This window comes from Schistocerca gregaria, chromosome 2 (genome assembly GCF_023897955.1).
Source record: "Schistocerca gregaria isolate iqSchGreg1 chromosome 2, iqSchGreg1.2, whole genome shotgun sequence".
NCBI classification, from domain to species: Eukaryota; Metazoa; Arthropoda; class Insecta; order Orthoptera; family Acrididae; genus Schistocerca; species Schistocerca gregaria.
This window is the reverse complement of record NC_064921.1, coordinates 758698080-758711080: the sequence shown is the minus strand read 5'-3', so window position 1 is coordinate 758711080 and position 13001 is coordinate 758698080. Positions and strand designations below refer to the sequence as shown.

Here is a 13001-nt window from a genome sequence, read left to right as displayed (position 1 = left end):
ACATTTTATTTGGAAATTTTAAGAAGATATCAGAACAGTGTTTGTCAAAAAAGATCCAATTTGTGGTAGATAGGAGATTGGTTTTTCCTCCATAACAAACACGTGCACCCACAGTCATGTCTGTGAGAGTTTTTGGCTAAAATTGGCATGGTTCTGCTGCCCCTCATGCCCTAGTCATCTGCCCCGGCTCTGTGCAACTTTTTGTTATTGCCACACATGAGAAGGGGCATGAAAGGTCGCCGATTTGACAACATTGAAGAATCCAAGACAAAAATGAGGGAGGAGCTGTCGGCCATTTCTAAAGAAGACTGAAAAAACAACAGTGGAAGCACCAGTGGCACAAATGTATTAGTTGCAATGTAGAGTGTTTTCATGGTGATAATGTTGTTTTGTAAACAGTCTGACATTATATAGCTTTAAAAAAATAATTCCTTTTTTTTTTTCGCCCCTCATACTTGGCTGTTCAGGTAAAAAACCGCCAAACTCGTAAAGAATATTCCTTTTACTCTCTTTTATGGAAGTGTCAGTGTAGTACAATTTTAGGGCACTGGTAAGTAACTTTCAAGTTGAAGTCTGGCACTGAAATTCTCTTGGTATTTACACAGAGAAAATCATCAGAAAATGAATTGGTAGCTTCTTTATTTAATTTTATCTCTCTTTGGGAAAGCTGCTCCAAAATATGTGACAAAAATAGATGCTAATGGTCATAATTCATTAATGTTGTAGTCAAGTGTTGCATGGTAAATTTTTTAAAAGTCGTATTACAGCATCAGTAGTTACTGATTAAAATTTACTATCATCAGGTATCACCAAATATTGATGACAACTTACAAGGCAATATTAAAGGCATCAAGTAATGTAAAACCCACAATTCATCACTGTGGTCAAATAGTAAAGTAAATTACACTCTCAGTAGTAAAAATGTACCAAAAAGTTGTCTTTCTTGTTATGTTATGTTAGCTTACTGGATGACAGTAGAAGGCAATCCACATAAGCTAATGCACACTTGTGGGTTTGCACTTAACATAGAACATTCCTTATAAATTGACGGGAAATAATATTTGACAACTATAGTCATTGCAGTTAATTCTACATAGTCCACAAAAAAAACATGTATGTATTTGTCACACTAGTTTGGGTATAACTGTCCACTAAGTTTAAATAATGTCTCCAAGACGGATTGTTCACATGTAATACTTGATGGAAAAGGTGTATTAATAGATGATTCCTTATTCTGCTGAAACTTCCGTTCAGTAAATTATTCCTCCCATGGCTTCTACTTCTTTTGAATTTGTACCTTGTTTTGAAAACATTAAATCTAACACTTATCTGAAATTTGGTTCAGGTCTGTATTTAATTTGCCAAGATGATCATTTACTTCATTTGTACTAAATCAGATTTTCATTTGTATCAAATGTAATTCCCTTTAAAATTTAGTTGTTGATTCCAATTCTAATTAATTTCCATTATCTGTATACATCCCAGTCGTGATTCAGCATTGTGTTCATCCAATTTATTGGCTTGTTGGTCTGTTTTAGTATTTGTTGCATTTGATTTTAAATTTACTTCAGTAACTGTCTGAGCATTTGTCAGGAAAGACTTTCTGAACTTAATGTTTCAAGCTTTTAAGTCAACATTAATTGTCTAATCTCTGTCTCTTGTTAGTGATAGCCATTAAAAATTTTCTTCCATTTTTCTAGTTCTACTGGCATACAATGCTAAACCCTTGAGTAACAATTCCCCATTTCACAACAATGATGCATGTTTTCTTAGAAAAGTTCTACTAAAACCAAACTCTGTTCTTACATGACCAGGCCTCATTAAAATAATAATAATAATAATAATAATAATAAAATATTTGGCATAAATGCAGCTCACCAGTTTCTTTATAATTTAGAATACAGTGTTGTCATGCAGAATCTGTTGCACTGCTACAATTCAGCGATGATGTGAATTTGTAGAGTACCTGCTGTATGTACCATTGTTTGCTGCATAGCCATTGACCGCCTATTGATAACAGCTGCATAGCTAGCGAACGCCAATCTTCCAACTTGTAATCCTCTTTGTCTTATATAATACCATCAATTTTGACTGTATTTCCCAAACCATATTGCTTCTAAAAACTCTGCTGTTTTGTGCATGTGTTAATGTGGGCATTCTTCTCATCAGTCAATTATTTACCTGGTTGTCAAGGGCAGTCACCCAATTTCACAATAATTATTCACTCATGGTTTATTCTTCTAAAATAATACCATTTACTAAAGAGTAATTCCATTTACTAATTGTTTTGATCACTGCTTTAGTTTCTGTCTTTCCTCCAGCAATCAAAAACTCTTGTGTCCTGCACTAGGTTGTCATAAATTTAGTGCTTAAGTTTGGATAGCTGTGAATTATGTAATGCAGAACTAATGTTGCTGTTCCCAATGTCCTGCCTTCTTCAACTGTTGCATTAGGTGTGGCGATTAAGAACTTTATTTCCTGCTTGCATTCTGTTTGCTGAGAGAAAATGCAACACTGCAACTTTTACTTTACTTGAATAAATATGCAGATACCGCGTGCATATCCGATCCTTGCATTATCCACAACATAAACAGCAACCATTAGATAACTGGGACACTTTGGTGACCAAGCGTGAATGCAACTCGGTTCACAACATTCTGTTCAAAGGAGTATATCTGAGTGTATAATGTTTCTTGACATGTGAACCACCTGTCACTCAAAAACTGGACTAGTTTCACATTATAACAATGTATGGACATCTCGCTACCTGTTGCTTGACAGGTGCTATCCTCCATTGTCAGTTGTCATTGGTTGTGCAGTACTTGCTGTAGAGATAGGAAGATAGTGGAACAGGAGGGGGAGATTGCTGCCCTACAGGTGGAACTAGATAAAGCAAACAAGATCTGGAAAGGTTAAGGGGGGAGAACGGTAAAGAAAAGTGGGAAGTGGCAACAGGTTATGGAAGAAATAGATTATACAAGAAATAGGAATATGACTTTTGCACCACAGCATTGTTGTGAATGTGGAAAACAGGTTTGATCTGTTGTGACAGACAGAAAGTGAAGAGCCACAAGTAGATGCAAGAGTAAATAGGACACAACAAACTTTCAAAAAGTGTTTTAAAAGTAAGAAGTCAGAAAAAGTTGTGGTGAAGAAGAAGAAGAAGAAGAAGAAGAAGAAGAAGAAAGTTTGTTGTTACGTGGTTTACATGGTAAAGGACGTCTATTGCAGAATGAACTAGGGTTAGGGTACCAGGTGCAGGTCTGAGTCAGGTGACAGAGGATGTAGCTTCACTTTGCAAAGACTTCACAAAGGAAAACACCTCAATAGTTGGGGGGGGGGGGGGGCAACAACATAGACATGAACCCTAATTATTCAATTGAGAGTGACCTGGTACAGATAGCTTCAGCAACGAGACATACTGGTTGTACTTGTTCTTTGGCGCCATGACCAGCCTCATTTAAACTCTTCTCTTAGGAGAGTTAATGAAAGAGATGGAACGGCTGCTTATATCAGCTATGGGGGTCTCATATCAGTGTGGTTCCTGTTGACTCTATCAGCAGGTGGGACTATACTAAATATGGCCTTCACCTCAATAGGAAAGGGAAGGAAGGAAACCTGTCTGGGCTAATAGCAAATAACTTAAGGGGGGGGGGGGGCACTATCACAAGTGGTAAAGTACCATTTGTTACAAGCGACAGAACAGCAGTTCTTTAGGGTAGGGAGGGGAGAAACAAAAGATGTTCAAAGACAGACTGAAAATGACATTCACATTGACAAAACAGGCAGCCAGAAAGCAAATTTTAATATAGACAATTCATGCAGTCAGCATCTGATTGAAATTAGAGATATTAAAAATTGACAGTTGTCATTCAGCCAGTGCACAAAATCAGTTATCATTATTGCTCTTTTTCTATCAGAATATCCAATGACTAAGGGGTAAGCTTAATGAGTTGCTTATTTGTGTTAAAGCATAAGGTTTAAGCAAACCAGCTGACGTAATCTGCTTCTGTGAACATCATGTAACCACTGGTGTAGATATGTTAAGTGTTACAGGGTTCAAGGTAGCTTCTTCTATAAAGAAAACATGGAGAAAAAGGCGGAGTTGCCACATTTGGCAGAAACTGTTTTGATTTCAAGAATATTGACATTAATAAATCTTGCACAGAGCAGCACTTGGAAGCTTGTGCAATGTCGTAGTACTTCATAAGTAGTTCTTTATAGTAGTAAGTATGTATAGAGCACCTTCAGGAAACTTGCTCTGTCAGTGAACAATTACTGGAATCAGTAACACTGTCATTCAATTAGGTCCTACTGTGAACTTAGCAACTAGGATACACTATGTGATCAAACGTATCTGGACAACATGCTCAAAATAACTTAAATGTTCCTAGCGCCCTCCATCAGTAATGTTGCAATTCAGTATGGTGTTGGCCCACCCTTAGCCTTGATGACAGCTTCCACTCTCTCAGGCATATGTTCTGTCAGGTGCTGGAAGGTTTCTTGGGGAATGGCAGCTCATTGTCCATGGAGTGCTGCACTGAGGAGAGGTATCAATGTCAAACGGTGAGACCTGGTACGAAGTCGGCCTTGCAAAACATCCCAAAGGTGTTCTGTTGGATTCAGGTCAAGACTCTGGGCAGACCAGCCCATTACAGGGATGTTATTGTCATGTAACCACTCCGCCACAGGCCGTGAATTATGAACAGGTGCTCAGTCGAGTTGCAATTGCCATCCCCAAATTGCTCATCAACAGTGGGAAGCAAGAAAGTGCTTAAAATGTCAGTGTAGGCCTGTGCTGTGGTAGTGCCACACAAAACAACAAGGGGTGCAAGGCCCCTCCGTGAAAAACATGACCACACCATACCACCACCACCTCCAAATTTTACTGTTGGCATTACACCCGCTAGCAGATGACATTCACCAGGCTTTTACCATACCCACATCGGATTGCCACATTGTGTACTGTGATTCATCACGCCACACAACGCTTTTCTATTGTTCAATCGTCCAATGTTTACGCTCCTTACACCAAATAAGGTATGGCTTATGAGTAGCCGCTCGACCGTGAAATCAAAGTTCTCCTGCCTGACTGTCATGGTACTTGCAGTAGATCCTGATGCAGTTTGGAATTCCTGTGTGATGGTCCGGATAGATGTCTGCCTGTTACACATTATGACCCTCTTCTACTGTCATCGGTCTCTGTCAGTCAGCAGATGAGGTTGACCTTTACGCTTTTGTGCTGTACTTGTCCCTTCATGTTTCCACTTCACTATAGCATTGGAAACAGTGGACCTAGGGATGTTTAGGAGTGTGGAAATCTCGCGTACAGACATATGACACAAGTGACGTCCAATCACCTGACTACATTTGAAGTCCGTAAGTTCCGCAGAGTGCCCCATTCTGCTCTCTCATATCATCTAATGGCTACTGAGGTTGCTGATATGGAATACCTGGCAGCATATGGCAGCACAATGCATCTAATATGGAAAACATATGTGTTTGTGGGTGTGCGGATACTTTTGATCACATAGTGTATGTAAATGCTCAGAGACTGCTATTAATAATATCTTTGTGGACAAATGTAGGAAAAGTACTCATATGATAAAACCAACAGTAAATGGGCTGTCTGGTCATGGCATGCAGCATCTTGTGTTAAATGTTGAAACTTGTCAGGGGAAAAAATCTATTAAATCTGACACAGGAGGGTAATAAATCAGTCAGAAATTGAGAATTTTCGAAGATTACTCAAAACCGTGAACGCATAAATGTTTACAGTACCTCTGTCTCAGATAGAAAATACAAAGCATTCATTAATAAAGTTACTACTTCTTTTAAAAATTGTTTTCTCCTAAATGTAACTGAAATCAAACAGAAGTCAAGAAATAAATCATGGGTCACACGAAGAATAAAGATATCATGTGGGACAAAAAGGACTCTGTATCTACTGTCTTGGAACAGCTTTGATAGCATTGTAATGCATTACAAAGAATACTGCAAAATACTAAGCAAGTAAACCAGAAAGCAAAGCAGCTTTATTATGAGCAAAAGATAATTACATCAGGCAATAAAATAAGAACTGTATGGGATATAGTGGAGACGGAGACAGGTGGGACCAAAAAGGAAGACAAACAGATAGCTCTACATATAAATGAGACATCGGTTAAAAGTGCAAGCGGTGTTGCAAACCTCTTAAACATGTACTTTGTTTCTGTTTCTGACAGCATGGGGTTGTCAGATTTGGTGAACAGTGCAATAGAGTACCTGAGACTAGTCTTTATAAACAAATGCAGTAAAATGGAAATTACACTTCTCCCAAAGAAATAGCATCCATAATAAAATCCTTAAAATCTCTAAGTATTCTAGTGGGTTCGATTCAGTTGTTTGAGGGAGGAGACCAAACAGCGAGGTCATCGGTCTCATCGGATTAGGGAAGGAAGTTGACCGTGCCCTTTCAAAGGAACCATCTCGGCATTTGCCTGGAGCGATTCAGGGAAATCATGGAAAACCTAAATCAGGATGACCGGACACAGGACTGAACCGTCGTCCTCCCGAATGCTAGTCCAGCGTGCTAGGCACTGCGCCACCTCGCTTGGTATTCTAGTGGGTATAATAACATATCAATGAAGTTAATCAAAGAGTCCTTATGTGAGTTGAGTTCTGTCTTAAGTTATTTGTGTAATCAATCTCTCTATCAGTGGAACATTTCCAGACTGGCTAAAATATGCTGAAGTTAAGCCTCTTTACAAGAAGGGGGGATAAAGAGATACCATCAGACTATTAACAAATTTCACTTTTGCCAACTTTTTCAATAATATTTGAAAAGCTTGTGTTCAAGCATCTCCTTAAGCATCTAATTGCTAATAATATATGGTCCAAATCACAGTTTGGGTGTCTTAAGGGTTCTGCTATAGAGAAAGCTATTCCAGTTTTGACAGCACTTGATCACAACACTGAAGGTTAGGTATTTTGTGTATGATAAATTTATTAAAAGTGCATGAGAATGTTTCATTCTGACAGTGTATCAATTCTGTAAATATTAGCAGTTCCAGTTTACTATAATGTATTTACCTATTTTTACAATCTCCTGGCAAATGATTAGGGTGGTTAGTATTATATTCAAATGTTTTATGTTTTTTATGTTATACTTCCTGACGTGCTCTACACCCACAATAATCATCTCATTTTTGGGTCTGTGGAATGAACGCTGAATCTAATCTAATCGCTTCAATAGAAGCAGTATGTAATGAAAGAACTGCTGTTGTTACTGAGTGAGCCGTTGTGCTTTTGTTATGAGAGTCGCGCATGTATTCATTAGGCTTTGATGTATTCTGTAATCCTGTTAAAAATGTCACGCTTGTTGAGTGAGAAATTTTGGAAACTCTAGAGAAAGAAGTACATGATTCGGAAGTGGAGGGAGAAATATCTTAGTGGGAACAGTTCAAGGAAACTGCCAGAGGACTCTTCCAGAAAAGTTTAAGAAATTGTTCCTAGTGCAACTATCAGTAATAAGCTTGCAGGATAACACTTTCCTGATAAAATTCCATCATCTGAGATTATGCAACAACCAACATGGGTTTGCAAGATTTGTTCAGAGAAGATCACACAATCTACTGGCAAAGGAAGCAGGAGAGAAACAAGCTGGTATTGCCCTAATTGCAGCGTACTTCTCTGTGCATGCCAGAATGTTTCACACTTTTCCATAGAAAGGCCAGTTACATGTGAAACTGCTCAAGAACTTGCCACAGTCAAGTTAGTTATTTATTCTGTCTTCAAAATTTGCAATTTGTTGCAGAACTAAAATTTATATGATAAATAAACCTTGAAGTGTGCTCTTGTTTAGTATCTTTTGCCTTTCAAGATGCCTCAAACAAAGATGTGCCAGTAACATTTTAAATAATGGCATAACAGCTGGTTTTCTGGGCACAACATGTTTAAGTGGTTTTAATTTAAGTGTTAAAAGTCAAATCATAATGCCCAACACACAACCTCTAAATATAAGTTTATGCAAGGAGCAATGGAATCAGAATGACATTTAATTAACAGTTAACAACTGTTGTCAGTGTTATAAATATATATTCTCCAGAGACTTTGCCCTTCTCCAATGCAGGCCAGCAGTGCTAGGAGCTCATATGTTCGTGTCCCATACAGATAATTTCTCTTGCGAAGTTACTGTGATTGCCATCCTGTCTCGAAGACATCTGGTGTGCCTCAGCATGGTCGTCACACGCAAATAAAATAATGAATCTTCACTATGTTTGTCCTCTCCTGTATAATAACTTGTTTTATGGTTTTCCTTTTGTGAGTAACATACGCCTGTAAGACGGATACTCAACACTCCCCTGGAGTGGTATGTAACACCATAAGTGCAATGTGAAAGTTTGCATAAGAGCAGTGAAAATGTTCACAAAAACACTTGAACTGCTGGGTCAAGTTTACAGATATGATGCTCTAGGTTGAAAACAGAGTTAAAAGTTGTTCTCCCACTTAAGAAGTTACCATCAATCAGCTGAATGTAATCCTATATTTGGAAGACCTTAACCTCAAATGGTGGTGGCTGTATTGCATATCACAGTGGATTATCAAAATATCTCTACACTTGTAATGATCTAAATGCAATGTCCAGTTAATGCTTTTGGATTTCTTAATTTTATTTTCTATCAGTGAATTTTTTCGTCGATATTTCTAACCTTCAGTACTACCAAAATATTTTAAAAAGATTGTGCAAGAAAAAAATTGTAGGAAGGTCACAGTTGTGAGAAGACAGCAGATGGTTCTTTCACCATGACTACACATCTGCCGACTTGGCTAAGTCAGTTTGAGAGTTTTATGCAAAAATTCAACTGATTACTTCCCCCACCCTGCAGCCGCTGCTTCTGCAGATTTCTTTGTAGTTGATTTTTTTTCTCATTACCAAAATTGAAATTGGAGGTGAAAGGACACCATTTCAGGACTGTTGAAGACATTAAGGAGAATATTTAAGGACTGAAAGACTTCCCAAAGAAGCTTTCCAGAACAGTATGACAAAATGAAAAGACCATACAATAAAATGTTTTCGAAGGTGTTGTGCCACATTTGTGCAATTTATATATATATATATATATATATATATATATATATATATATATATATATATATATAAAAAATGGAAATGAAATGTCGTGTGACGAGGGCCTCCCGTCGGGTAGACCGTTCGCCTGGTGCAAGTCTTTCGATTTTACGCCACTTCGGCGACTTGCGCGTCGATGGGGATGAAATGATGATGTTAAGGAGAACATCTCCGACCCAGCCGGGAATCGAACCCGGGCCCTTTGGAGTGACAGTCTGTCGCACTGACCACTCAGCTGCCGGGGGGCGGACTATATATTAATGATGTAAATAAAATAGAAAGACTGCGTACTACTGTATTTATCTTCTGTACTGTCTAGATTAACTGCCATTTGACTGCGTACTACTGTATTTACCTTCTGTACTGTCTAGATTTCAAGTTCAATGCTAAAAGTTCTTAGATCACTAGCATTTCATATCTGTTAAGGCAGCTTTGGACTGCCTTACCAATCAAATTGCTGTTTATTCTTTCACAGGGAGGAGTGGGAGGGGGGAGGAGAAGAGAACTCTAGGATAAGCATGAGGTGTAAGAATAGAGCAGGAAATATTTTGAAGGTGATTGTGTCTAAATGTCTGTAGGTTGAATAAATATATTGTTAAAAGAAAAATTCAGATATATCTTTTGAGCATGCTTCACATATCACATGGTTTACTTTTAGAAAAATTATGAGGCAGTGTGTCTTGAGAAAATAACTAAGATGATATGGCAGTAACATCTAATTCTAAAATATATTAAATGTAGAGTTAATTGACTGTAAAATTGCCTAATTCTGAATTAAATGTTCTAACCTGGTGCATTGGAATATTTGGTATTAAAAATATGTGAATTAATCAAAATTTTAATAACTCACCCCTATTTCTTGCAGCTTTTATTTGTGTACTTTGTTGTTTTTTATCAGAGCCACAAGTCATATGTGTCAGAGAAACTGAATCCTGCTGGAGGAGATGGCTACATTCCTGTTTTTGTTTCTGCTTTGACAGATCCTGGCTGTTTCTTTGTGCAGGTTAGTGCCAATAAAATAAAAAAGCTGGCATACTTTGCTTACTTTCATTCTGTGATATCTTATTGTCTTATATGTTGTTCCAACTCTTTTAAGGTCAGACAAAACTTTTCAGAATCGCAAACTGTGTAATATGCATTACTTGTGGTGAGAATTCACATCCTGCAGAATTCTGTTCAAAGAACTGGGTCTGCTAACTACATCTTCTACATCTTTACTCCTTAATGAAATTTGTTATAAAAATTACATCCTTTCCCCAATAAATAGCTCAGTTTATGAAGACAGCGCTAGGAACAAAAAGACAGGCAATGTTTTTCTGGACTCTATGCAGCTGAATGTGAGGGTCATGGTGCTGGGAAAAATAACACAAATTTCATTGACATGGGTCTAAATTTTCCTAATTTCCACCAGCACCACAATTCTAGTGTCTAGCTACATGAGGTGTGGAAAATAATGGTTCTGTGATACCTTCATCGGATGGTGCTGTAGGCCACTAATCTGAATATTTGTCTTAGAAAGGATGGTTGGAGGGGAAAGAGGCTGACTATGTAGGAGGGTTAAGAATAAGTTATGGGCAGCACTAATGAGTGGTAGTGACTCTGTAATATCTCATGGCCTGAACCTCAATAAGTATGGGAAGGGGTGGCTGGCAAATCTTATATGTGACTGTGTAGTGAGTGTGGTGGGATCGCTCATGGAAAAATTCCTGTAGTAGTTGGTGTTAGAGCTGCACCTTTTTTTAGGCTGAAGTCAGCTGATAGGTATACCTGCTTAAAGAAAGTCCCTCTAACTAAGGGCTCACCTTCAGAGAACATAATGTTTCCAAGTAGAGAAGGAAGTAACATATTTCACCAAAATATGAGAGGTATTGGAGATAAAGTTTGTGAACTTCTTATATGACGTTATTGGCACATCGGAGCAGCACTTAAATAATTTGACAATTCAGAGGCTCCTTTTACCAGGATACAGATTAGCTGGCTCTTTTCAAGGAGTTCCTTGCAGAGTAGGGGAGTGGCCATGTATGTAAAAAAACAATATTCCATTTAAGTCTATAGACATATCACACCACAGCGTTGAACAGATATTTGAATGTTGTGCAGGGGCAGTTTAATTTTAGTGAAATTAAACCTCTAATTGTTGTTGTTTATAGGTTCCATAACTATGACTTCAGAGCATTTCTTCTCAAGCTAGAAAGGATTCTTGGTTCACTTTATGGAAGTACCAGAAATCAGTTATATGTGGTGACTTCAGTATTAATTTTTTTATGATTGTGCAAGAAAAAGGGTGTTAATAGATCTCCTAAACTCATATGTGTTTTTTCCAATTAGGGTGCAGGGGAACAGTAGAATAACAAGAGACAATATTTTTTATTCCATCTTCATTACTAGATGGGCATTCTGTTAGTAAAAGGGTTCTCGGGTCCGTCGGCCATTGTAATTGAATATATTATTTCCCACAAAAATTTATTGGTAATGGTGATTGTTGTCGACTTACGTGGTGGGCCTTAATCAAAATGATATTTCATTCAATTTTGATTTACAATTAAATGCTTTTGTGAAGTTCTCCTTTTTAACAATAATAATCTTCAGTGGAAATATTTTGTTACATTAATGAACATTAGACTTAAAACATGCTCATATAAGTTGAACAATGGAATAAATTTTTTCATGTTTATTTCCTCAGCTAGTCAGTTCACTTTAAAGCAAAAATCTTTAGTTATTATTTACAATTGCGGCCCCCACACGCGCGAGAGTATTTTTTTCTTACCTCCGTCAACCATTTCATTGTAGTCGCAGTCCTGGCCCTGGCTACATCTACATCTACATCTACATCTACATCTGCATCTACATACATACTCCACAATCCACCATACGGTGTGTGGCGGTGGGTACCTTGTACCACAACTAGCATCTTCTCTCCCTGTTCCACTCCCAAACAGAACGAGGGAAAAATGACTGCCTATATGCCTCTGTAAGAGCCCTAATCTCTCTTATCTTTGTGGTCTTTCCGCAAAATGTAAGTTTGCGGCAGTAAAATTGTACTGCAGTCAGCCTCAAATGCTGGCTCTCTAAATTTCCTCAGTAGCGGTTCACGAAAAGAATACCTCCTTTCCTCTAGAGACTCCCACCTGAGTTCCTGAAGCATTTCCGTAACACTCTCGTCGTGATCAAACCTACCAGTAACAAATCTAGCAGCCCGCCTCTGAATTGCTTCTATGTCCTCCCTCAATCTGACCTGATACGGATCCCAAATGCTCGAGCAGTACTGAAGGATGGGTCGTATTAGTGTTTTAATAAGCGGTCTCCTTTACAGATGAACCACATCTTCCCAAAATTCTACCAATGAATTAATTACTCGAATGCAGGTTAATTCAAGGGAAGGCGGACATGAAATTGGGATCAGTCTTACAAATTAAAAGTGAACAATAATTGTAAATCAATATATTATCTGCATAATTAGTACAAATATGCTCACATTTGCCAGCACTCTCAAGATGTCCATCTTACACGCAACCAAGACAAGAGAACTAGTGAAAACGACTAAAAAATTAACAAAAGAGAGTATTTTATATTTCTTTGCCCTCGAAGCTTATAGAGAAATTATTATAATACGGGTACATGAGAAAAATGTATATTATTCAATTTTTAAATGTCTCTTCTTTATTAATACTGGTTTTTAAGACTTTTCGTATTATTTCATTGGGGACGCTGTAGGGTGAATGGCCTTTCAGACCATAATGTGCAAATTTTAACACTAAAAGGCTTTTGTACTCGAACAAAAGTCATATATAATTACAAACTATGTAGGAAAGCTAATCCGACAGCGACAGAGAGTCTTTTAAATCTCACTAAGGAACAAGAGTGACAGGATGTTTATAGTGCCGATAACATA

General features: G+C 37.8%; 1 protein-coding gene across 2 annotated transcripts in view; it reads left to right on the top strand.

Annotated features, from left to right (window-relative positions):
* The window catches only part of LOC126334963 (tudor and KH domain-containing protein homolog), a 68937-nt gene that overhangs the window by 39018 nt on the left and 16918 nt on the right, over window positions 1-13001 (top strand). For both annotated transcript variants that reach the window (XM_049997734.1, XM_049997735.1), the window contains one exon: window positions 10008-10112. In XM_049997734.1, the coding sequence (XP_049853691.1) occupies window positions 10008-10112 (105 nt within the window). The remainder of the gene's footprint in view (window positions 1-10007; window positions 10113-13001) is intronic.